The sequence below is a fragment of the Heterocephalus glaber genome, unplaced genomic scaffold (assembly GCF_053883595.1).
Source record: "Heterocephalus glaber isolate CG9 unplaced genomic scaffold, H.glaber_assembly_v1.0 deba00001472, whole genome shotgun sequence".
In the NCBI taxonomy this organism is placed as follows: domain Eukaryota; kingdom Metazoa; phylum Chordata; class Mammalia; order Rodentia; family Bathyergidae; genus Heterocephalus; species Heterocephalus glaber.
This window is the reverse complement of record NW_028258315.1, coordinates 24867172-24891406: the sequence shown is the minus strand read 5'-3', so window position 1 is coordinate 24891406 and position 24235 is coordinate 24867172. Positions and strand designations below refer to the sequence as shown.

General features: G+C 44.4%; 3 protein-coding genes and 1 pseudogene across 3 annotated transcripts; 3 read left to right on the top strand and 1 right to left on the bottom strand.

The window, feature by feature from the left end:
• Positions 1 to 8919: 8919 nt before the first annotated feature.
• On the top strand, positions 8920 to 9487 carry Spata45 (spermatogenesis associated 45). Its single transcript, XM_087181080.1, has one exon. The coding sequence runs from the start codon at positions 9191 to 9193 to the stop codon at positions 9485 to 9487; it is 297 nt and encodes a 98-aa protein (XP_087037206.1). The 5' UTR covers positions 8920 to 9190.
• Positions 9488 to 12955: 3468 nt separating this feature from the next.
• LOC101711058 (dopamine receptor-interacting protein 1 pseudogene) lies at positions 12956 to 16525 on the bottom strand (annotated as a pseudogene).
• On the top strand, positions 14734 to 17140 carry LOC101699096 (cyclic AMP-dependent transcription factor ATF-3). Its single transcript, XM_021260487.2, has 3 exons — positions 14734 to 14742; positions 15454 to 15561; positions 16511 to 17140. The coding sequence occupies exons 1-3, from the start codon at positions 14734 to 14736 to the stop codon at positions 16706 to 16708; spliced, it is 315 nt and encodes a 104-aa protein (XP_021116146.2). The 3' UTR covers positions 16709 to 17140.
• Positions 16715 to 23293, top strand: LOC147826251 (Golgi-associated RAB2 interactor protein 4-like). Its single transcript, XM_087181079.1, has 3 exons — positions 16715 to 16798; positions 21991 to 22153; positions 22538 to 23293. The coding sequence occupies exons 1-3, from the start codon at positions 16715 to 16717 to the stop codon at positions 23164 to 23166; spliced, it is 876 nt and encodes a 291-aa protein (XP_087037205.1). The 3' UTR covers positions 23167 to 23293.
• Positions 23294 to 24235: the final 942 nt, after the last annotated feature.

Here is a 24235-nt window from a genome sequence, read left to right as displayed (position 1 = left end):
AGAGTTTATAAGTATATCTTGCTTTGAATACACTTATTCCATTGTTATTACCACTTTCTGAAACACTTCTGGAAGTCCTCTTGTGAGTGTCTTTACAAGGTGTGATCAAAAATAGGGTGAAAGCTGCTGCTGAGTGCCATTCAACAGAAAGGCAGGCTCCTAAAAACATCATGCTGTGTCCTCATCCACCTTATTCCCTGGATCTGGCACCCTGTGACTTCTGGCTCTTCCCCAAAGTCCAAATGACCATGAAAGAAAAATGTTTTTAGTTGATTCAGGACACTGAGGCAGCCACAACCACACAACCAAAGACATTCAGGAAAGAGGACTTCCAAAACTGTTTCAGAAAGTGGCAAGAGCAATGGGGTAAGTATGTTCAAAGTGAGGGGGAGGTTTTTGAGACAGGCAGCAGAACCACTGAGCTAAATTCCTGGCCCCTTGGGGGAGGTTTTTGAGGGGGATTAAGGGCAATGTGTCTTTTACTGTAATACATTTTTAAAAATTTAATAATTTGCTGTAGATCACACCACATACATACTATGTGCACCTCTACACATCCTTGGTGTGGTGCAGATTTCGGACCAAGGGAGATAAAGTCCCTGCAGCTTTGGGAGGGAGAGTGTGGCGGTGTGGGTTGGAGACTGGATGGTGGAAAAGTGGAATCAGTGATGACCGTCACAAGTTTGGTTTTTTTCCATGAACTAGACCGGCCAGTTAGGTTGGGGGAAAGGAGGTCATGGGAAACAAAACAAAACAGCTCCACATGGTTGGAGAGCAAGAGGACACTGGAAGGGGAGAAAATAGGTGAGCGTGTGAATGGTATCTGGGGCCAACTTGTGTGAGGCCTTGAATTTTAAGTTAAGACACTTCAATTTCAACTTTAGTCTCCAAAAACACTGAAATTCTTGTCTGGAGAAGCAGAATGATCAAAATGTTTTAGTGTGCAAGATGAATTTGTGATAGAGAAACAAGGCAAAGGCATCAGTTAAGCAATATAATGTACAACATATATTTACTTTTGGTTTATTGAATGTCCTGCATTATTCCAACAAGAGCTTGGGGGGACTAACAGTTTAACAGTTATAGAGAGTAGATATATTTATAAATTCTGAATTGTTTCCAAAATGACTAGAAGCAGCTTCTGAAGAAACATATTCAGACTCATTGTGTGTCTCTTCTCTGCCCTATCCTATCAGTGTTTTTAGCAGTAACAATGAACATTTGTCTCTATCAAACAGATCTTTAAGTTTCTTGGGGGCAACAATTCTCAAAGTCATCTGTAAATCTCCTGCCCCTGGCTTCATATCTGGAAAATAATGCTCAATAACTATTCCATGAATGAATGAGGATCATTCAGTACAGTAGCAGACATTTATAAACTGCCACAGTGAATCTATTTCCTAATCTCCAGGCCTGAAGTAGGAGCTGGCTGGAACATCACCTTTTGGTCAGGGTGGGTGAAGGAGCTGGGTGTGGCTCGGTGTATACGTACTGGGGACAGAGCATGATGAAATTGTTCCACACGGTTTACTCTTTGCTTCCAGTATGCTGTGTGCATGTTTACCACGCAGCCTTCCTTGAATTATCTGCCAGGAAATGCTTACCCATCTTCTCTCATCTTAGCCAAATCCTATGCATCCTTTATGGTCCAGGTCAGCTCAATTTCTACCTCCTTCCTTGGACTTTCTTCATCATTGGAGCCCAAGTGACCTTTTCCTTTTCTGGCCCTGAAATCATCCCATCAATACCACGCACTGAACTCCTGGCAATGTAACTGATCTTCTTCCACCTTTTATTTCTTAGAGCTAAGCCTTTTGTTTTGGTTTGGTTTTGGATTTTTTTTTTTTTTTTTTTTTTTTTTTTGGTACCAGGGATCGAGCTCGGGTCCTTGCGCTTGCGCAGCAGGCGGCGAAACCAGTGAGCTAAATCCCTGGCCCTGGTTTTGGATTTTTTGAAACAGGGCCTCACTATGGAATTCAGGCTGGTCTTGACCTCACTATGTAGCCCAGATTGGCCTAAAACTCACAGCAATCCTTCTGCCATAGTGACAAATAAGGTGATCACCTCTGTGATTGCAATTTTTAAATTTTAATTTATATCACAAGTTAAGTCAGGTCCTTCTCCCCTCTCAAAGCTAACTTAAACATAGTTTATTTATTTATTTATTTTTGGTACTGGGGATTGAACTCGGGTCCTTGTGCTTGCACAGCAGGTGGCGAAACCACTGAGCTAAATCCCCGGTTCACTTAAACATAGTTTAAATTCAGCTTTATAGAGCTGGTCACAAGGGTGCATGTCTAGTATTATATCCTACAACTTCAGTGTTGGAATGTTGTGAGACCTTGGTAAAGTTTGAGGTGGTAGCAAAGCAGAAATGGGGATAAGGGGACCTCTAGAATGCAGACTATGGGAAGAGTAAGAATAATCTGTGAATAAGGAAAGACAATTTTGCTAAAGAATGATCCAGGCTGGCACTGGGGATGCACGCCTGTAATTCCACCACTTGGGAGGCTGAGACAGGAGGACTGCCACAAATCTGAGGCCAGCCTGGGCTACAGAGTGAGTTCATGGCCAGCCTAGAATACATAGTGAGACCCTGTCTCAACCCCCTCATAAAAAGAGTAATCCAAATTGGGCTTCATAGATGACACATTATCGTATTATAAAATAATGATACACCACTACTCTTGGAGACAGCATGCGTAACTGTGAATTAATAACCTTGTCTAAGGCGCATTTCAGAAAAGCCAATACTGCTTAATGTCTCTTCTTATTTAGCTACCACCACAGCTCTGTAATGATGTTGGGCCTAGTTGACAGCAAAGGAAGCCAAAGATCACAGTGTAGAACTCTTCTGTCACTTCCCTGGAAGGACCGAGCATCTGGGTACAGTGCCAGCCCTGAAGGTGCCAGAGTTGTGTCTGAAGAATTAGGTCTCCTTGGCTGGGGATTTAGCTCAGTGGTTTCACCCCCTGTGCATTATCTAGGGAGCTTTCTTACAAACAAAAGACAGTGACAGATGCCCCCTGGTCCAGAGCCCTGCGTCTCCATAGTTACTGAGGCCCGCTTAGCAGGCATGGATGGCCTAGTACTCTGTTTTGGGACTGCTGTGTTTTGTAGAGAACTGAGTTCTTTGGCCTTGTGAAGTGCTTCCTTCAACACCAGCCTTCTTTCCCCTGGCACTAGTTCCTGGAAAGATATCATGACTTTTGTATTTCTGAAATTTATTTCTGAAATTTTTAAAAAGCTATACTACTGCTGGGTGTGGAGGCACACACCTGTCATCTCAGCATTCAGGAGGCTGAGACAGGACTGCCACAAGTTTGAGGCCACCCTGAACCACATAGTGAGACCCTGTCTCAAAAAATAAAATAAAATAAAATAAAAGCTATAATCTTCTCCTGAGAAAATATATATATTAATAAAATACTTCTCTGTGTAAAATGTAAAGTGGTCTTTTTTTTCATTTTTGTAATGGGATCTTGTTATGTTGTTCAGGCTGGCCTTAAACTCCTCAACTCAGCTATCCTCCTACCTCAGTCTCCCAAGTAATTGGGACTTACAGGTGTAATAAAAGTAGCTATGGGGCCAGGGATTTAGCTCAGTGGTTTGCCGCCTAACTCACAAGCACAAGGTCCTGAGTTCAATCCCTGGTAACAACCCCCCCCCACCACCAAAAAACCTAGCTGTTGTTTACTGAGAAACTACAATAAACCCTTAGATTAAAAGATCAAGATGTAATCTGTATAAGTACCAATGTATGTATTTAATACATATTGCAAACATATACTAATAAAGGGAAAAGAAAAATACCCGCCCCCATTAGAACTTCTCTTCAAGAGGACAAGACTGTTTGTCCTAAATCTGCACAGCAGCACCAGGCACAGAGTAGCTGCTCCAGAAATACGTGTTTCTGGGGTGCTATTGTATTTTGTTTTGTTTTGAGAAGAGGTCTCACTGTATTTCCCAGGCTATCCCATAATTCCTAGGATTAAGAGTTTCTCTTGCCTCAGCCTCCTGAGTGGAATAACAGGAATGCACCACCATACCTGTTAAGGCCTGTTTAAACACATCTTATTTATTTTACATTGTTGATTCATTAACAATCGATTGAGTTCACTGCCAGCAGCACAATAGCTCACACCTGTACAGAGCTTTCTCCACCCTGCACATCCCTGCCTTCTTGTGCTCATGAACACTTGAAAGAGTCTCCGTACTACACTTAGGAGCCATTTTAAACAGCAAAATCCACCCCAGAACGCGCCACAAAAATGTGAAAAATATGGCACTAAATACACCACAAAAGGACACTTGTTTCAAGCCTGAGAGCTGGAACAAGAAGGCAGAGGGAGCTTTATCAATCCGAGCTGGTAATGTGGGCATCACATTTGCTGATTTGGACACAGCTCAAATAGCTGAAGGTGCCACACATGTTAATTTCATGCAACAAATTTTAGTGTTTGTCTTAGTTACTTTCCCATTGTTGGGACAAAATACCTGCAACTTAACAGAGAAGAGGTTTATTCTGGCTCAGTTTCAGTCCATGCTCACTGGCTTCAAGGCAGAAATAAGATGGCAGAGCGGCCTGGCAGAGGAAAAGGTGCTCAACCCATGGCGGCCAGGAAGCAGAGAGAGAAGAGAGGAGCCTGGCACAGGGACGCACAGCACCTCCTGGCCCACCCCCAATGGGCCGCCACCTCTAAGAGCACATAAGGGGAGGGGTCCCCTGATGCGTATGGCACCCCCATGACCCAATCAGTTCCCACACACAGAGAATTTGGGACATTTTAGATCCAAACCACAGCAGTGGGTAAACTCACAAGTACTCACATACATGCTTACTATTTCCAGATTCCTTTCCACAGCCATGGGTTAGACATATAATTTGTCTTTTTTCTTTCTTTTTTTTGCATCTCACTAGCAGTTAAGAATGCCCTTGAACTCACTATGTAGCCCAGGCTGGCCTCAGACTTGTGTGATCCTCCTTGCTCAGCCTCCTGAGTGCCAGGAATACAGGCATGCACCACTATGCCTGGCTGGAAGTCTCAACTGTTTTGTTTTTTTCTTTTTTTTGGTACCAGGGATCGAACTCTAGACCTTACGCCAAGTGGCGGAACCACTGAGCTAAATCCCCGGCCCTCTCAACTGTTTTTTAACAAAGGTCCAGCATTTCATTTTCATTGGGCCCCACAAATTATGCCACCAATTCTCATCACACAGGAAGTAAACAGATTAGTAACCTGGGAGACAAAATACCTTCCAATTTGAACAAATCCTTTCTTTCAAAAGGCCTAAATAATATGATAAAATGACCACTTATTGAGGTTGGAGGTAGTACACTCTTGGTTTGTGTGACACCATCTAGTCCTATGACACTCTGAGTTGGACATTATGCCCACTGAACAGAGAAAGAAACTGAGGCCCAGAGGTAGTGACAATCACAGTGAGACAGTAGGTAGCATAACTAGTAGTTGGACCAAATGACTCTAGATTCTAGATTCTATGGCTGAGTTATTTTATTGGGCTTCGGTTTTCAAGTTATTTGTAGTATAAGTTTGAGTTTCCTGATCTCAATGAACTTTTAATTAAGACATTTGGGCTTCATTTGCAGTAGACCTATAAAATTGTTGAGGTTTTTTTCCCCGTCAGCACCAAGAATGGATCCCAGGGCCTCATGAATGCTGGGCAAGCTCTCTACCACAGAACTCCATCTGAGAGTCAAGTTGTCTGGACTGGAACTTGTGATTCTCCTGCCTCACCCTCCTGAGTAGATGGGATTAGAGGCTTGTGCCACCACACTCAGATAAAATGGACTTTTAGCAAAATATAAGGGAGCTCAAAAGTGCATGAAAGATAATTACCATGCTTCTCTTTCCTTTCCTTTCATCAGATCCCTGCTTGTTTTTCATTTATAGACTCCCCAGAGCAGATGGTGAAAGTATTAAAGGTTTTTTTTGTTTGTTTTTTGTTTTTGGTACCTGGGATTGAACTCATGACCTTGTGCTTGTGAGGCAGGCATGGTGCCACTGAGCTAAATCCCTGGCCCAAAAGTATTAAAGTTTAATTTGTGATGAATTCGTATTTTTAGTAAAAGAAAGTTTAACTGAGATATTTGGACTAACTAGATTTGTTCCATCCATATTATTCTTGATTTCCTTATATCAGATCATTAATTGGTGATTGGAACCATGAACTTTATTGAGACCAACATAATTCTTTAGAGCATCTGAAACATTTTGTCATCTTTGATTTAAGCTTGCCAGATCCAGTGTTGAAAAGGAGTATTTTCACGTCTGCGATTGACATCTAAAGATATCTAATTAAATCACTTGAGTACTAAGAGGGTCTTTCCACATGGATTGTATATTATCTTTTGTATTTATGCCCAAATATGAATGGATTTATATCTTTAAGAAAGTTTGTCAGCTGCTGCTTATTGGGTTCTGCCACTATACTGGGTCCAAACTCTAAAGTTACTGGGCAAGATGTGGCTCTAAACTTAAGGACTTCCCAAGGGAGACAAAAAATATAAACCTAGAAAGATGCACATGTTAGAGATGGAAAAATTAAATTGTGGTTCAGTTAAAAAAGCTTCTTCCTTATCTTATGTTGTTTTCAGAGTTTCCCTTATTTTGTTCAAATTCCCAGGGACAAAATGAATATAGGAGAGTTAGTTTGGCTTGAAACACTAGATTAGTGAAAAATAGTTCTTTTTGTTTCTCCTAGTCCCAAACTGACCTTGGGATCAGAGCCAAGGTCAACCCTAGGCAGGAAGTGAGCCCTGCTGAGATAGGAGATTAGGGCATGGCAAAACTGACTGGGAAAGTGGGTGTGACCTGTTATTTACAAGATCCTGGACACATGGAAGAACAGTTCCCAAAGCCCTGCAGGTGGATTTCTCTGGAAAATTCCAGCCAGTTTTCAATAGGGTGCCTAGACCTGACTCAGTGGAGGTGTGGGATCCCAGCACCACCTCTCAGGACCCACATATAGAAGTTCTCTCGGGTTTCATTGAGATTTGAACAGCATAAAAGGACACATTGAGGCCATGAAGGCAAAGGCTATCAAAACTTTCTATGGTACCCCATGTCATGTTTCCCAGATGCAGCATGTACTTTTATCTTTGGTCTCACCCCTTTTTTTATTTACTTGGACCAAGCTCACTCTGCAGAACCAGTTTCTCTCCCACTTTTCATTTTTCACTTTCTAGAATAAACTTTGCCACTCCTTTCCACTTGTTTCATTGAATTCTTTGTTCAAGGTGAGAAGAACCCTAGAATCCAATGCCAGAAGGAGAGGGGAGCAATCCAGAACCCAGTAATAGTTGGCGAGCCACTTTTTAGAAACAAGCTACTAATATCACAGCCACACCCCAGCCAGAAGGGGAAGCGGGGTTCTCAGGTAACTGACTGAGATCCACCGGTCCTCTATGGAGTAGAAGAAATCGTGTGATTCTTAAGCACTTCAGATACTGCAAAGACACATTCATGACCTAACAAGCAAAAAATTCTTCCTAAATACCTGCTACTTACACATCTGTAAATTTACCCCAGCCAATTTAATTAATTTTTCTGGGGTTTTTTTGGTACCGGGGATCGAACAGCAGGCAGCGAAACCACTGAGCTAAATCCCCGGCCCTTTCTGTACTTTCTTAACAATGAAATCCCTGTAGATATTCACTGGGAAAGGAACACCCAAACGCTAATGTTGGCTGCCTCTATATCAACAGTGATTGTTATTTTTCTGCCTTATTCTTTTCAGTGTTTTCTTAATTTTCTACAATGAATATGCATTATTTTTATAGTAAGAGGGAACAATAAATATTTCCTTTTTTTACAATAAATATTTCTATAAGCAAGAATCAATGCATACTATTTTCAGAAATAACATATATTCTTTTGCTATAACCTATGAACTTTCTTCTCACTGAAGGAACTCTAAAAAAACCAAAAAGAGCTTAGGAGGCAATAGTAAAATTGCACTGCAAGAGAAACCACCAACAGAGCTAAGAGACAACCTACAATGTGGGAAAAAAATTTTATCAGCTGTGCCTTAGACAAAGGTCTACTATCTAGAATATATGAAGAACTGAAAAAAATCAGAGCCCCCCCAAATATAAAGACCCAGTTCAAAAATGGGTGTCTGAAATGAACAGACATTTCTCAGACAAACAAGAAAAAGCAGCAAACAAACGTGAAAAAAGTTCAACATCACTGGTCATTTGAGAGATGCAGATGAAAACAACACTGAGATTCCACCTCACCCCAGAAAGAATGGCTGCTATCATGAAATCAACCAATAACAAATGCTGGTGAAGTTGTGGGGAGAAAGGAACCCTTCTCCATTTTTGGTGGGAGTGCAGACTGGTACAACCACTGTGGAAATTAACATGGAGATACCTCAAAGAACTAGGATTTGAACTCCCATTTGACCCAGCTATTCCTCTGCTGGGTATCTTCCCAAAAGAATTTATACCACAGTAATATATGTGCACCCATGTTCATAGCAGCACAATTTGTAATAGCTAAAACTTGGAAACAATTTCCCATCAACTGGAGGCTGGATAAAGATGTGGGGGTTTTTTATAAAGTGGAGTACTACTCAGCCATAAAGAATGAGAAACTAGACACATTTATAGCTAAGTGGATGCACATTGAGGCCATACTCTGAAGTGAAATAAATAGGATACACATATGTAAATACAGAATAGTTTCTCTGGTGTGAAAAACTAAAAGTGTAAATAAGGATCAAAATGTATAATTGATTCTGTGAAATAGGAAGAAAACATCTAAAGGAATAGGGGAAGTGGGAGGGGTAGGGGAAAGGAAAGAAGGGAAAAGAAAAAATAAGAGAAGAGGAAAAACATGGAAACAAAGTCTTTGCAAATAGGGAAGGGTGGAGGGGGTAAAGGGAGGCCAGGGGAATGGGGGAAAAATAACCAAGATGCATCATGTACAGGTACAAGTTCCCAATGATGAATGTAACTGAATTATATACCTAAAGTGTAACAATAAATTTAATGCAAAAAAAAGTTAGGTTGAGGTGTGGAGTGGAGGCCATTAGTGGTGGGGTGGTGGGAGTATTTTGCAGAAGGAGAGAGGGTCTGCTTAATATCATAGTGGACACTGGCTTCTAATACTCAATATATTTTGTTTGTTTCCAGGGCAGCAAGAACTGGTTTGTTAGCATAATGGCAATTGCAAACAGAACCAGTGAAAAAATGAAAAAATCTAAAGGAATCAGACAGCATCTCCTACAGGAGATAAATGAAAAGCATGAATCCAATTGTTTAGTGGAAAGAAGCAATCAAGTCAGCTTCCTGAGGGTTCAAAAGAGGCATTTCAGTGGCACCTATCAGTCCTTTGCCCACACCCAGTTTAAAGAACCCGTCCCTGTTCCTGACAGCGGGAGGAACTCTTGGGTCCAACTGAGTCTCCATGTTCACAGAGAGAGAAAGTACTTTCCACCAAAAAGTAAGATGTCATAGTAGTGTTCCTAGCCAACCAATAAGCGGGGTTTATAAGAAAATTTAGGAAGAATTTCTGCAGCTGAAAGAGATTCCTAGGCATCACCCTGGGGTAGTTGCAATCTGGAAGCTGTGCGTGGTGGCACATATTTGTAATCCCAGCACTCAGGAGGCTGAGGCAGGAGTATCACTGTGAGTTTGTGGCCAGCTTGGGCTACACAGTGAGTTCAAGTCCAGCCTGAACTACACCAAGACCTTGTCTCAAAAATCAAACAAACAAGAGCCGGGGATGTAGCTCAGTGGCGCTGCACCTGCCTGGCAAGTGCAAGGTCCTGAGTTCGATACTCAGTACTGAAAAAAAAAATCAAACAAACAATAAAAGGCAAACCACCTGTAGGCAAAAACCTCAGTAAACTACAGTGGCCCCTTGACATGAATTCTATCAGTTCTCCAGGGCTGGTTGTAACTCAAGTTGGTTGTAAGTCAGTACAGCTGATATCTGGTGTTTACCTGGGTACACACTATAGATAACAAGAGGCAGATGACTCTTCCATTAACCTACTTAACCAAGTTGTTCATGAGTTGGGACAGTCATAACTTGAGAGTCCACTGTAGTTGGTTTAGGTCCACTATAGATTAGAGACTCATTTTCTTATGCCTGAAGAATACCCGGCCCCAGCTACAGGCTGGTCCATGCAATAGGCTCTTCTGTGGGGCCTACAATCACCTTAGCAGGCCCAGGTGATTCTGATGCTGATCGCTCAAGACCCAGATTTTGAGAAAAGCTGTTACACAGTTATGATAAACACAGAAACTACAGAGACCACCCGACTCACCAATTTCTGCTGCCTTTGCAAACATTTCCTGGGCAAAGCTGAAGTAAAATGGAGATAGTTGTGATGACAAACAGCCCTGAGAAGATAAAAATGTGGAGGGAGGTTTGGTGGAGGAGAGAGGTGTGGGGTGGTGATATTATTTAGAAGGAGAAGAACAGGTAAGTTCCGGTTATTTTGATACTGCTATAAATATTGGTTGTGGATACTTGTTTCTTGGTCAAGGCAGGCAACCAATGATACATTTATCTAAAACAGTATGTGTAGCGGGTATTGGGGCACACCAGTAATCCCAGCACTTGGGAAGATGAGGCAGGAGGACTGACATGAGTTCGAGGCCAGCCTGGGCTGTACAGTGAGCTCAAGGGCAGCCTAGGATACATAGTGAGCTCCTGTTTCAAAAAAAAAGTATAATTATATTCAATACAACAAATGCATTAGTAATTTGTTCAGAAACAAATAATGGCCCCCATTAGAGAGTTAACTTCTCAGATGTGGCTGTGACTCTGAATCCAGCCAGTGCTCCTATTAAGCTGTATAGGGCGATGACACAGTGTGACATGGGAAGCCAAAATGCTTCGCTGCATGTTAAGGTTAGTCTGCAACAATCATCTGTTGTTAAAAAAAAAAATTTAATTCTAAAAAGAAGGATGTCTTTCATGTTCTTAACTCTAAGAGGAAAAAAGCGTAATCTTTTATTCTGGTGGAATCATTTGGAACTAGAAGAGTGAAATCTTTACTTATATGTTAGTTCTCCTAATTTTGATGACAGAGGGGAAAAAAATCTTCTTCCTAGGACAAACATGGTAGGTATCCACTTTTACAGAAAGTTATGTAATTTTCTGTAGAACAGAGTCTGACACATGTTTTCCCATAACCAACACTCATGGTATCAAGGTTATCAGCCAACTGTAGGAGGAGAGTAAAACAAACTTCAATATTTTGGAAAAACTCTTTGCCCCCCCCCTTTTTTTATATGCTAGAGGTAGAAAAGTATGTTGTTGTTTTTTTAATAAATGAAATCAAGTTTTTAATGTTTACAATTAATTCAGTATTCTAGAAATTATATAGTCTGAATACCAGTTTTAACTTTGGTATATGTCTTTCATAAACTCTAATCTAGATTCAGGTGTTGGGAAAAATATGTTTATTAGCATGTTCAAGTTAATCAAGATTTGAACAAACATCATAATCCCCACCACAGCCCTGTGAGGTAGGTTAAGTCATTGTTTTGTGATAAACTAATATTCCAAATAAAGTGCAATTCTTAAAAGAATAAATCTGCATTGGGAATAACTTACCAATAATTTGTTATTTCACTTATATATGCTCTAGTATTTGTGTTCTTATATATTTTGACTCATGCAATACAGTAATATTTTACAGATTAAGTTTACTGTAAACCAAATGCTATTTTTTGTATTTGGGGGACTATTTAAATGTTGGGATTTTTTTGTAAAATAAATCACATTTTATCATAGGTATAAAAGTACTTCTCATGGTATTCACTCAGAGTGAGGAATTCTCAGTAATGTTTCACCCACACTTATCTATTCTATAGAAAGTTATCTCAACACGGCACCAAGGCAATGTAAGATTTAATTTATTGAATGAAACCTTAGCAATTTGGTATAGGCAGTGAACTGAGTAGTCATTTAGACGTCTTCAAATATATTGCACCTAATCTCAACCCCACACCTAAAGCAGATTGTGTTGAAATGTAAACACTAAAATGAACAGGGATAAGTTCCAAAAAGTGTTTTCCCTTGAGAATTTTCACTGTTTTCCTTTAAAAGGAAAAGCAATATTGAGGTCCTTATAAAAAAAAATTCCAATCACTATAAAATTCTCATGACTTACATTGCAAATAAAAACTTCATACTACCAATTACTACCTACAAGAGAGCTAGCAAGTATTACTCTAAAAATTAATTTTTTCTTCTGTCCCAATATAATACTGAAGCGATATGGGCTGGGGATATAGTTCAGTAGTCAGACACTTGCTCACATATTTAAAGTACGTTTTTGTTAGCCCAATGTTAGGAAGCATCCAGTTGCATATTATTTTTAATAGTTGGTTTTTCTGTAAAAATGACTTTATTTTAGCAAGTACTTACAGAAATTTACCATTATAAAGAAATCATTTAAGCCCAGACAAAACAATTCTCACATGACTATTTTTTAAAAATTGGAGCAAGGAAATTAGGCAAAGCAATAGGTAAAATTAACTAAGTCATCCATAAATTGTACATTCAAATCCATACTAAATCCCAATAGTGCACTTTGGATTACAGTTGAGGTAGGACAAAGAAATATAGTCAGATATATCTTAAACTTTTAAATTTATATAAATTAAAATACTGACTTTTACCCAGGTTTTACTTGGATATCCAAAAAAAAAATAATTTAGAATTCAAGTGACAAAGTATTTTCTTAGATTTAAGGATACAACTGTAAAAATGTTTGTGGTACATATTAACAAAATACAAAGACTACAGATATATTTTATTTAACATAAAATATGCTTGTATGAAAATAATCCAGGAAATATAAAAAAAGAAATACAATTTTTTTTTGCATAGATCTTTGATATAAAACATTTACCTGGAGCTAAACACTGGGAAATACACCTTTGAAACTAGTATAGTTGAACTCTTTCCTTGGATACCAAGTATACACAAAATAAAAGTCCTTCATCTTGGGGGAGCATGGGCAGGTGGGAAAACAATTTAATTTAGCATCAGTCTCTATTTATTTCTCTGTCGCTCGAATATAAACCAATGATGACAAGACGAGAAACTCTGAGAAACTCTCTTTATTTAACAAAATTAAATTCACATTTCTGAGGCCATCATAGTGCATCCAATGTCCATCAATCTGGAAAGCTGCAGAAGAATGATGTTTCTTTGTTAAATAACATGGCACCTTCCAACAAGTATTTGTGACCAGATAAATCCAAGTAATAGGGTACATATGCCAGATCTTCAGATTTCCAATGTTGCATATTTAAGACAACAAAAGGCAATGCTCCATGGCAGAAAACTCGTTGGGAAAATTCTTTTAAGCCGCCACACCCATGCTCTTCACATAATTCAATCTTGGAACAGAATAACCCATCCACAGCCAGTTGTATCAAATTTCCACTTGGAATTTCTTGGGGAGGATTTCTATTAATTCAGCACTGCTGATCTTTCTGCACTTGAATCGGGCATCAGCAGTTGGAACAGTAACTTTCTTGAATGGTAGACATGAGATTTTTGAGATTTTTTTGTAAAATTATCATGCTTATTCCCAATCAATTACTAATGAAGCTTTATGAACTTCAGATTTGTATTGCTGTTTTTCCATCTTGTCCCAAATCCAAAGTAGCTTCACAGTTGTAAAACTGTAGGTGTCCATTAAATAAAGAAAACAGTCTACAAACTCTCTATCAAAATGAAGAGAGACTTCCCTGGGGAAATTTTCATTCTCATTAAGAATGACATACAACAACATCAAGAATCCATCTATGGTGCAGGTACTTTTCAGTCTTATTTCTATATAGAGTGGTCTACAAGATACTGCTTTGCGGCCAGCTTTGATAGTAAAAACACCTCCCCAAGGAAGAATGGGACTCCAAAATGATCAATCTTGGTTATAGTTATTTTTAATTGATGCTTTGATCTCTTCAAACAATGTCTTCATCCTTGTTATGAAATGGTCAGCTGTGGCTGTAGCAAAGAGCTTCCTCTTGAACCTCTCTCAAGGAGTCTGGTGGACAGAGGGAGGAGTTCGTAGAGGTTTCAGTCCATAATTGGCTAGCGCCAAGGCAGGATGGCAGAGGGACAATAGTTCATGGTGACCAGAAACAGCAAAAAACCATGAGCATCTTTGCCCCTTTTAAGACTTTAAACAACTCAACTTTATGATGACAAAATACACAATAAGCATAGGCCTGATTTAAATGTTTTAGTAAGTGGTATGTAAATTAGTGGTTCTCAAAGTGTGGCTTGGGGAATCCTTGGGTATTCAAATGTTTTTCAGGTCCATGAGGTCAAAGCTACTTTCACAATAATATTGAGATATTATTTGTCTTTTGCACTCCCCTGCCTGCCTGAGAGTAACAGCATGCGAGGACATCATTACTCCAACATTAGTTGAATGTGGCCTGAACTTCTCGAACATTAAAAACTCCTCAATTTTAGGGGTTCGTGCAGTGTAGCTCAGTGGTAGAGCACTTGGTCTTTGATGGAGGCTCCCTGGGTACAGCTTCTTGGAGAAGCCATTGGTTAGGATGTGTCAAAGTCCTCACCTACAAGCCCCGTAGTTCAGTCCCTTCACTCGGGTCGCCCAGCTCACCACGAGTGCTTCATTCCAGCTCAACTCTGGTCTCTAAGCTAAGCCCAGTGGTCAGATGCCAGTCCCTTATCAGTCCAGACAAAGCCAGGGACTGCCATGGACACTGTATCCCAAAGCAGCAGGACAGGGTTTTGTTCTCCGGGAGCTCCAGGCTGGCTCACGGGGAGGCACAGGTTTGGAGGCCAGTATAGATTTATTGGCTCAGTCAGTGGATGCTTCTGGTTCCCCACCCACATACAGTGCCCAGCCATGGGCTGATTTATGCCACCTTGGTTGGGATGGACTCAAGTCCCTCTTCTGCAGGAGCTCCACAGGCATCTTCCAAATTCAGGAAGTTGGTGCCACAGTGCTTCACATGAACATAGAGAAGAGTGGAGTTGCCCTTGGGTCTTGGATCAGAGAAGAGACAGGCAGAGAGGGTGGCCACATGATGGTCTGGAGGCCCCTCCACATTTAGGGGAAAGGGACATTCTTACCAGAATCTGTTTCCTGTTCTAAATGACTATAGTCAGTCTCAATAATTATCAATATCCAAAGTCCAAATCCATATCTAGAATAGGTTAAGATTTTGCTTTACCAATAGTGCCAGGACCGTCGTATTTTCACAGTTGGCTTTCGTTATTCATTCTCAAGTATGCACAGGTGCGTGCCTGTGTGCAGGGGTTCCGTGTAAAAGCCTAGGGCTTTGGGTGTCCTGGGTCCCTTGAGCATGGAGGCTGCTCCGCTTTCCAGACTCTGCTGGCAGTGAAAGACAGTGAATTTGAAATGCATGTCATTTTGTGGTAGCACTGAATGTGAGCCTTTGGGGTTTGATAGGTAGCCCCTGAAGAAGATGAAAGGAAAAAGAGGCGACGGGAACGAAATAAGATTGCAGCCGCTAAGTGCCAAAACAAGAAGAAGGAGAAGACAGAGTGCCTGCAGAAAGTGAGTGCTCCTCGTCTTCCCCACTCCTGCCCCCTGCCAGCCTGTGTGGCTGTCAGAAGGGGAGTTACAAAGCCTGGTAGTTGGTACCAGAAATGCCAGGTCCAGAATGAGGAGGTAGCCAAGCTGTTAGCACAGTGGATGGGACGCTGGGTGCAGGAAAAGCAGGTATGAATTAAAATCCTCCCACGCACTCCCAGCAGCCTTGGCCATTCCTCACAGATGCAGCACCCTCCTGGCCAGTGCAGCTGAAGAGGCTTCACCTGCTTGTTTTCCCACAAGGAAATTGGCAGCTCTCATTTGGCTCCATATGAGAAGCCTTTCATTAATCTCCTCAAACAAGTTCTTTCCTGGATCCGAAAGCTGTGGTTACGCTTTCTTTGGGTTCCTGTCTTCTGCCTCACATAGGCTTTTGAGCCCTGGCTCCTTGGGATCACTGTGGGGCAGTCCATGTGGGCCTCAGAGCCCTGTGTCTTCCCAGTAGCCACGTCACTCCCCCAGTGTGGACAGGCCAGAGCAGAGTACCAACCCAGGTGCCATAGGGCCCTGAAGCCCTTGCTGTTGCTTCAGTGAGTCCATAGAAATGAAGAAATTTGTGTTTGCCGAGTACGTTTTTTCTGGGAAGGTGAGCTTCTCAGTGAGGTCAGTGACTCCCAGACTTAACACCATGAGACTGGATTTCTCCCTAGCCCTTTGGGTCTCGGTGCCCTGCATGTGGGCTGTTAGAGCCATGCAGAGATCTCTGAACTATTGATCCTATTGCAGCTTTGGCCTTGGTAGCATCAAAGCCTCCTTGGTGGCATCGCCAGAGCTTCTCTGAAGAGGCCCCCAGGTTTAAAGGCTTCTCCAGGTCTGCACACTCCCCTCCCTAGTCTTCATGGGGACAAGGTTCCCTCTGCAGGTGTCCCCCGAGGTGGCTTCCTTCCTCATGCCTCTGCCGCTTGTCCCTCAGAAGTCAGAGAAGCTGGAGAGTGTGAATGCCGAGCTGAAGGCGCAGATAGAGGAGCTGAAGAATGAGAAGCAGCATTTGATATACATGCTCAACCTGCACCGGCCCACATGCATTGTCCGGGCCCAGAATGGGCGGACTCCAGAAGATGAGAGAAACCTATTCCTCCAACAGATAAAAGAAGGAACACTGCAGAGCTAAGCAACCATGGTGTGGGGCAACGGGGGAGTCCTCATCGAATCCTCCTTTTCCACCCCAAACCCTGAAATCATTGGAAAGCTGACTTCTGGTGTACCTCTAGAATCCCAGCATTGAGGCAAGAGGGCCCATGGCAACTCCGCTGGGCCTCCCCACTTTGGCCCAGGGCGAGCGCATCCTTTGCCTCAACTCCAGGATTTAGGTCTTAACATACTGGCCATTCTTTGCCGTCCAAATGGCCCCTGGTTAGGGTCCTGCCCATCCGTCAGGATTCACACAGAAGTGTCTGTACCTTGGGTGGGCGGGGTGGAGCCATCTCCTCCTCAGCGGCTGCCCAGCGTTACTCAGGGCATATGGAGCGAGAGCGGCAGGCATCCAAGTGTGATGGCCAGGGCTGTGCTTTCTAGCGGATACGCTGCTGTGTCCCAGAATTACTGTGCGCAAGGCATTCGTTTCCAAACTAGGCATCATGCTCTTTTGATGTCTCTTTCCGTGATTATCCTCAGGCTGACGTCTGAGAGTCTGGGGTCTGTTGCCGTGGACGGTGTCTCAAGAGTGTTCAGGAGGCCCGAAGACCTTGGAAGCCCCAGAGAGCAGAACCGTCCTGCAGGCCAGTAGGGTGAGGCCTCCTTTCCCATGGCGCCCAGGCATTAGGAGCAGTCAGGGACAGGGCTGCAAGTCCTGTTCAAACTCAGTTCTGGTGTCATGGGAAGAAAACAAAGAAAGTCCAACTTGCAAGAGCTGAGGACTCTCCACTCAGTGACGTAGGTCAGGATTTATTTCTAGGCCAGAAGGCCTGAAGACTATTGCGTTCTCCTTTTCTGGTGGTCAGAAGCCAGTCGGTGGAGGCATATGGTGGGAGCCAGTGATGGCCGGACCTTCATGTTACTGGACGCTCACGCGTTGTTCTTGTCAAGTAGCTGTGTGAAGAAACCCAGGCTGGAGCATTTGCAGCTGTGAGTGGTCACTCACTCACACTGGCTGCAGGACTCTGGTTACTGTCTGTTAAAATTCTGATGTTTCTGTGAAATCCTCCTCAGTACTATCATTACAATTTTCTGTAAGAGAAAATATTACTTATTTATCCCAGTATTCCTGTCAGTGTAATAAATGTTGGAACCAAGACATGGTAAATGTAAATGTTGTGCTGGCTTCTGTTTTTCTAAATCTGTGGGTGGTTGGAACCTAGTCTCTCCCCACCTGTCCCCTCTTCATGACGCGGATGATTCCCTTTGAACATCTTGGGGTGTGAGCCTTTGTTTCTTGGGGCACCACCAGGTGGGATGGTTGATTTTCAATTCTGTTCCTCAGTCTATGGCATTGACACCCTGAAACATGTCATCAAGCATATCCTTTAGATCAGCTGTTTGGTGCTAAGATATAAAGTCTGAATCGCTGAATACTTCAACTGTCAGTTTCTCTGAAGGTACAAGTGTCTGTAACACCTGTTGTCCGACTCTAGCCTCTGACACCATCCTTTCCGGCACTGCGCTCCTCTGAAGGAATTATCTGCTTGGATTACAAGTGCTGTGACATCCAAATGTGTGTCTCCATATTGTAAGTGTATTCCATATATCACTAAAAAGAATGGGAAGGGGATGGGGGAGAGAGAACAGCGTGGGGCAGGATGGATGTGGTAGTTCCCAGAAAGGTATTCCACTTAATTTTCTGGACTTCCCAGGCCAGATGACCCCTCGGGTCTGGAATAGAAGCAGGGTCCCTTGCTCTCTGCCTGAGCACATACATACCACTCCCAGGCCAGAGATGAAACTGACCACTCTGCTGCTCTCACTGTGATGTTCTGCGCACTGACTTCATTCTTCGGCCTGAACGGTGTGCCTGCTTCTCTGAACTCATGGATAGTTCCTTTCAATGACCGCGTATGATGCAGGCTTACTAATTTTGCTGTTTGAATTGCCCATGGGGGCTGTTCCTCTGTAGAGAGTCACCCGATGCCAGCACCATTCCCCGTTCTTTCATTTGTAATCTGTGTGTCTTATCTGGGTGGAGGGGAAAGTTCCCTTCTGGTTAAGCTTGACTATGTCAGTTTGATTGGCTTGGGAGCCACCCAGGGGATTAGGAAAGCACACTTCTGAGTGGGTCACAAAGGTGTGAAATTAGGGACTCTACCTGATCCCAGCTCCTGCCTCTGCACTGTTCCCCTGCTCTGCTGCCCCACTGCCATCCGCTGAACATCTTTGTCCTGCCATGCCCTTCCACTATGATGTTTCTCCTTTAGAGCTAGCCAACCATGGACTGAATCCCTTAAAACCAGGAACCAAAGTAAACTCCTTTAAATCGTGGGTGTTGGGTATTGTGTCTTCGTGTCAGGAAGGCTAATACACCCTGCATCAACCCTCTGGCCACGGGTAGAGTTGCCTGTGCCAGCCGCTGTGAGACTCAACACCACTGTAAACTGCCACGGACAGCAGGGGATTAGGGGAAGGGAGAATTGGTGATGGCAAGGACACCTAACCTGGGAATTGCACTGTGTGGTTAGTGTGACCATGAGTTCTTTTAACAAATGCATTTAAGTTAGTTGTTTTGTGTATCCAGGTTTATGTTTTGATACCTTAATAAAAAGATGAATGTGCATCTACCATAAGTCACTTGGTTTATCTTCACATCTGAAGGAGAAGGGAAGCTGAGGAGGGTAGGCGGGGGTCCGGGGGTGTAAATGCAGATGCAGGAGCCACCAGGATAATTAAACACCAGCCTTCAGGTGCCTCCTGTGGTGACATCACACTGGCAGGGCCTCGAAGGCCACCCTCCCTCTCTCACTGGTTGCCCTGACATATATCCCGTCATCTGTTTCAGAATAAAGAGTCTGATGAGGTCTGGCTCGGGGTGGGGGCTTTGGAATTGAGTCCTTCCCATCAAGAAGTAAAGTGGTGGGCCAGGGATTTAGCTCAGTGGTTCCACCGCCTGCCTCGCAAACGCAAGGACCTGAGTTCGATCCCCGGTACCAAAAAAAACAAACAAAAACAAAAACAAACGAACAAAGAAGTAAAGTGGCAACTGTTTCCCAACTGGATCCTCATCTCTTCCCAGGAGCTTTGAATAAACCTTTGCCCCTCAAACCCACATTACGCTCTCTCCTCTTCCCCACCACACGCTCCTGAAAGGAGGCCTGGGCAGCGTGCCGAGTATCCTGTGTCTCATGGTGACTCTGATTCTGGAAGCTTTTCCAGGTCTCTTATGAAAAACTGCACTCGGGAAGGAATTCCTGAAAAGCACTGCTAAGGACTAATAGTAGCTCACGTTTATCAAATAGGCAATGTGCTAGCACTTTATATATATCACCCCATGTGTTAGTTAGCTGTCACTGTAGCAAAATACCTGAGAGAATCAGTGTATAAAGAGGGAAGGTTTATTCTGGCTCACAGTTTTGGCAGTTCCAGTCAATGGTCAATTGACCTCATTGCTTTGGCTGTGGGTGGCAGCACATTATGGTGGGCATGGGGGGCCTAGCAAAACCATTCACATCCTAGCCAGGAAGCAGGAAAGTAGATGAGGAAGGGGCCAGAGTCCCACAGTCTCCCTCCAGGGCCCCCCCAGTAACCTAAGCACTTTGCTTGGAGTGTCACCTCCCAAGGGTCCCCCCACCTCCCAATAGCCCCATGCTAGGACTAAGCCTGTGACACAGGCCTTCAAGAGACACTCCAGATCCAAACTGGCATCCCATTCAGTGCTCACCACAGCCGTTACCCCCATCCTGCAGGAGAGTAAGTGGAGAGAGAGAGATCAGCAGCCTGCTCAAGGTCACACAGTTGAACTTTCTATAATAGAAGCCTATTTTTTAACCATAAACAGCCCCTGGGCAGTCATCCCCTCTCCTCCTCCAGCCCCTGGCTGCCACTTGGCTGTCCTGAGCACCCCATAGACACAGAATCATACAATCTGCGGCCTTTTGTGTTTGGTGTCTTTCCCTTAGCATGCGGTGAAGGTGCATCCGAGTGGAAGCTCACACCAGCACTCTGTTCCTGCTTCCAGCTGAATAATGCTGCAGCAAATGCATACTCTACATCCTGTGTGTCCATCCATCCAGGGGAGAGAGAGAGCCTTTGTCCTCAAGCAGTGACTGAGGCAGGGCTTCAGGCATAACAGTCCCGAGAAGTGAGTTGGAAACAGGAGCTTCTCCCAGCTTTCATTATTCTGTGGCTTGCTGAGTGCCATGGCATCAAAGCAGCAGCCATAATGGCACATGCTCCCCGCCAGTGTACACGGCTCCAAACCACTGGGGCATGGCAGGGAAGTTATGACCAGAGGGTGTTTGACAGGATCCTGGAGTTTAAACTGACACCTCCAGTCCTCCTCCCACAGCCCAGTATTTCACTGAGTAGAAGATGGGAAAACAGGGAGCAAAAAATGGGAGCCTTAAGAGAATAACCGGGCTCCTACACGCTGGGTATACATGGAGGGGAGGAACTGAGGGCACCCACTGGGTAATTGAATCCCCAACTCAAAGTCAGAAGTGGTCCTGGGTTCTCTATTACACACACACACACACACACACACACACACACACACAAACACACACACGATTTGTTATGCAACTTCTCATAATGCACCAAACTGCTCTCTTTCAGCAATCAAATCAATCCTCTTTGAACACATTTAACGGGCCCAAGCTCCTTGGAAGACAGAGTACTCCAGCAGTCTAGAACAGAGGTCTTGGATCAGCTGGACCTGGATTTGCAAAATAGCATTAATTTGTGAATGCGGGTAAATGATACAACCTCAGTTTGTTTACCTGTAAAATGAGAATGGTAACAACAGTATCAAACTCAGTAGGTTCTCACAATAGCATGCAAACCACACAGTACAGTGCCTGGGAAAAGCAACCCTTAATTATGAATTTAAATATTAATTATTGAAGGTCAGAATTATTGTTAAAGCTCACAATCATCTAGATTTACTGAGATCCATGGTAGGCTAAGGAGCAAGACCACCAATTCTAGGTTATCTCATAAAATTAAACCATGATGGTTAAAATCTACCCCATCGTCTTACATTTTTATACTTTGTGTAGTTGTTGAATCTTTTTGTTTCGTTCTAAGGATTGAACCCCAGACTTTACACTGAGCTACATATTGGCCTTTTTTAAAAACGTGACTTTTTGAGACAAGGTCTTGCTAAGTCACTAAGTTGTCCAGTCCGGGCTCAAACTTGTGATCCTCCTGCCTCAGCCTCCCAGAGTACTGGGATTACAGAAATGTGCTAATGTCCCTGGCCAGTTGGTGAATCTTTCGAATTTGGAGCTCACCAGGCTCCTCCCCTTGAAGTTTGTTTGGATCTCCGTTCATGACCGCGAGAAACAACAGCTTCGCCTGAAGTTCGCCACGGGCCGCTCTTTCTACCTGCAGCTGTGCGCCCCCCTGGATGCGAGGGAAGACCTCTTCACCTGCTGGGAGCGCCTCATTTACCTCCTGCAGCTGCCCTTTGAAAGTAACAGCGGCACCTAAGCCACCCCGCCCGAGGACATTCTCTGCCTGCCTGCGCTGGCCGATGCTGACAGCTCCAGCCTGGCCACCTCGGACACCCACGGCAGAGACGACTGGGACCAGGTCAGCACCCGGAATATCTACGTGGTCGCCGAGCTCACCGGGGCCACCTCTGCTGCTCATGCCAGTGGGGAGGGAGACCAGCCTAGCTCTCGTACATCCACTGCCACTCCCAAAGTATGCACCCCAGAAACAAGATCCGTGGGTTCTGCTGAAGCGTCAGCACCAGGGACAAAAAGAGAGGCGGCGGCAGCTGGGGTGGTATCAGGCATGCCAAGTGTGGAAGCTAGCTAGGTGAACACAGCCCTGGCCCAGGCCGCCTTTATAGGGGAAGGAGGAAGCAAAAGCCCCGTGGCAGGCCCCGGGGCTGCAGAGGCCGGACAGCAGGGCACCCCCCGGGCCAGCAAGGCCTCCCGCAAAGAGCACAGGGAAAGGAAGGAGAGGAGGGAGGACAGACCCCTCAGTAGGAGTTCCTATCACTGCAGGACACGCGAAGGTCGCCACAAGACAGAGGGGGACAAGATGGCCCAGAAGTCGTCCAGCCGGTCCTTATCGGGCCACAGGACACACAGAGTCAATAAAAATGAAGAAGGCGGCCACCGCAGAGCCAAGAGCAGCAGGCACTGCCACAGCCCCAAAGGCATCAGCCACAGCCCCCTTGAGAAGGAGTCCAGGAGCTGGAAGAAATCCGGGAGGAGCTTATCTGCCCTGAGCTCGGAGTCCACGCCCAAGAGACTCAGCTCCTTAAACTCTTGCCTGAGGAACATCAGGACTAACCTTGGCATGAAGGGGGCGGCCTCACTGCATGGTGGCAACGTGGACACGGTGCCCAAGAGGGTGGAAGAGACCGACCTGGAGGCCATGGTGGAGATGGCAGAGTGTGGCCAGGGAGTAGAAGTCGGTTCTGTGACATCTGAGGTCATGAAGACCTCAGAAGACCTCTTTAGAAGCCCATGAAACAGCACCCAGAGCCAGAAGCCGCAAAGGGCCCCAGGAGCACCCCAACAGAGCCTACTCTACTTTTCTTACTTCGGGTGAAATAAAGAGCTATTCAACCTGAGAACGGTTTGCCAGGGTCTGTCTGAGCGTGAGTCCATCAGCTCAGTGGCGACCTCACAGAGGACTCTGTGACGTCAACTGCACTGCAGGCTGAGGCCTCCAGATCCAGTCAAGGGGCCCCCTCACCCCTGCTCAGCAGAGCTGAGGTGACTGCTCCTCTTGCCTGGAACCTTCCTGGCTTTGGTGACCCTGGGCTCTGGCTGGGAGGCATGGTTCTACCTCCATGGTTTCCCACCCTTTTGATACACTTTTCTGGAGAACAGGGCCACTCAGAGGTCAGGACGGGGAGCAGCAGCAGCACTGGCAATCGGAACAGGGAGGTCACGGTCTGACTGAGCCACTCCACTCCTTGGCATACACCCCAGAGAAACACACACATGTCCTAGGGGAGAGGTATGAGAATGTTTACAGCAAAACACTGGAGACAGACCAGGTCCTACCTCAGAGCAGACATGACAGAGAGGTTGGGGAGGTGCTCACGGGGACGAGTGAGGGGCAGTGACACGCTCACAGAGATACAGGTGTGCATCATAATATATCACAGGATATAATTCCACGAGGCCAAATACCATATTGCATACATGCTTGGTAAACCTGGAGTCAAAAACCAAGGCGTGGTGAGTACTGGATTCGGACCAGTGGCTTTCTCTAAGGTGGAGAAGCCAGTGGTGGGAACAAGGAGGTGGCAGCAAAACACCTGGTGGCGTTGGGAATTCATTTCTTAAGCAAGGAGGCGGGGCCGAGTGTTTATTATTGTTTCACCGTTGCACACTCTCACATCTCTGAAATCAGCCTGGCCCTACAGCCATGGTGACAGATGTGAGGAAGTCGCTGTTGCCCCAGACAGGCCTTACCCAATCCCTTTCCCTTCTGTGTGTGCACAAAGTGACACGGAAGCCTCCTTTCTTAAGGCTCAAATTTTAAATGATGCGTCCACGAAGCCACAGTTGGCTACTAGGACAGGAAG

What these genes read in the sequence shown, in the direction of transcription:
- LOC147826251 (XM_087181079.1), top strand. Translation starts at nt 16,715, where the DNA reads ATGGTGTGGGGCAACGGGGGAGTCCTCATCGAATCCTCCTTTTCCACC. An exon ending in TTGGAAAGCTGACTTCTGGT is followed by an intron (nt 16,799 to 21,990) that starts GTACCTCTAGAA and finishes CTCCCCTTGAAG; the next exon opens with TTTGTTTGGATCTCCGTTCA. An exon ending in CCTGCAGCTGCCCTTTGAAA is followed by an intron (nt 22,154 to 22,537) that starts GTAACAGCGGCA and finishes CCGCCTTTATAG; the next exon opens with GGGAAGGAGGAAGCAAAAGC.
- LOC101699096 (XM_021260487.2), top strand. An exon ending in AGACAGAGTGCCTGCAGAAA is followed by an intron (nt 15,562 to 16,510) that starts GTGAGTGCTCCT and finishes CTTGTCCCTCAG; the next exon opens with AAGTCAGAGAAGCTGGAGAG.
- Spata45 (XM_087181080.1), top strand. Translation starts at nt 9,191, where the DNA reads ATGGCAATTGCAAACAGAACCAGTGAAAAAATGAAAAAATCTAAAGGA.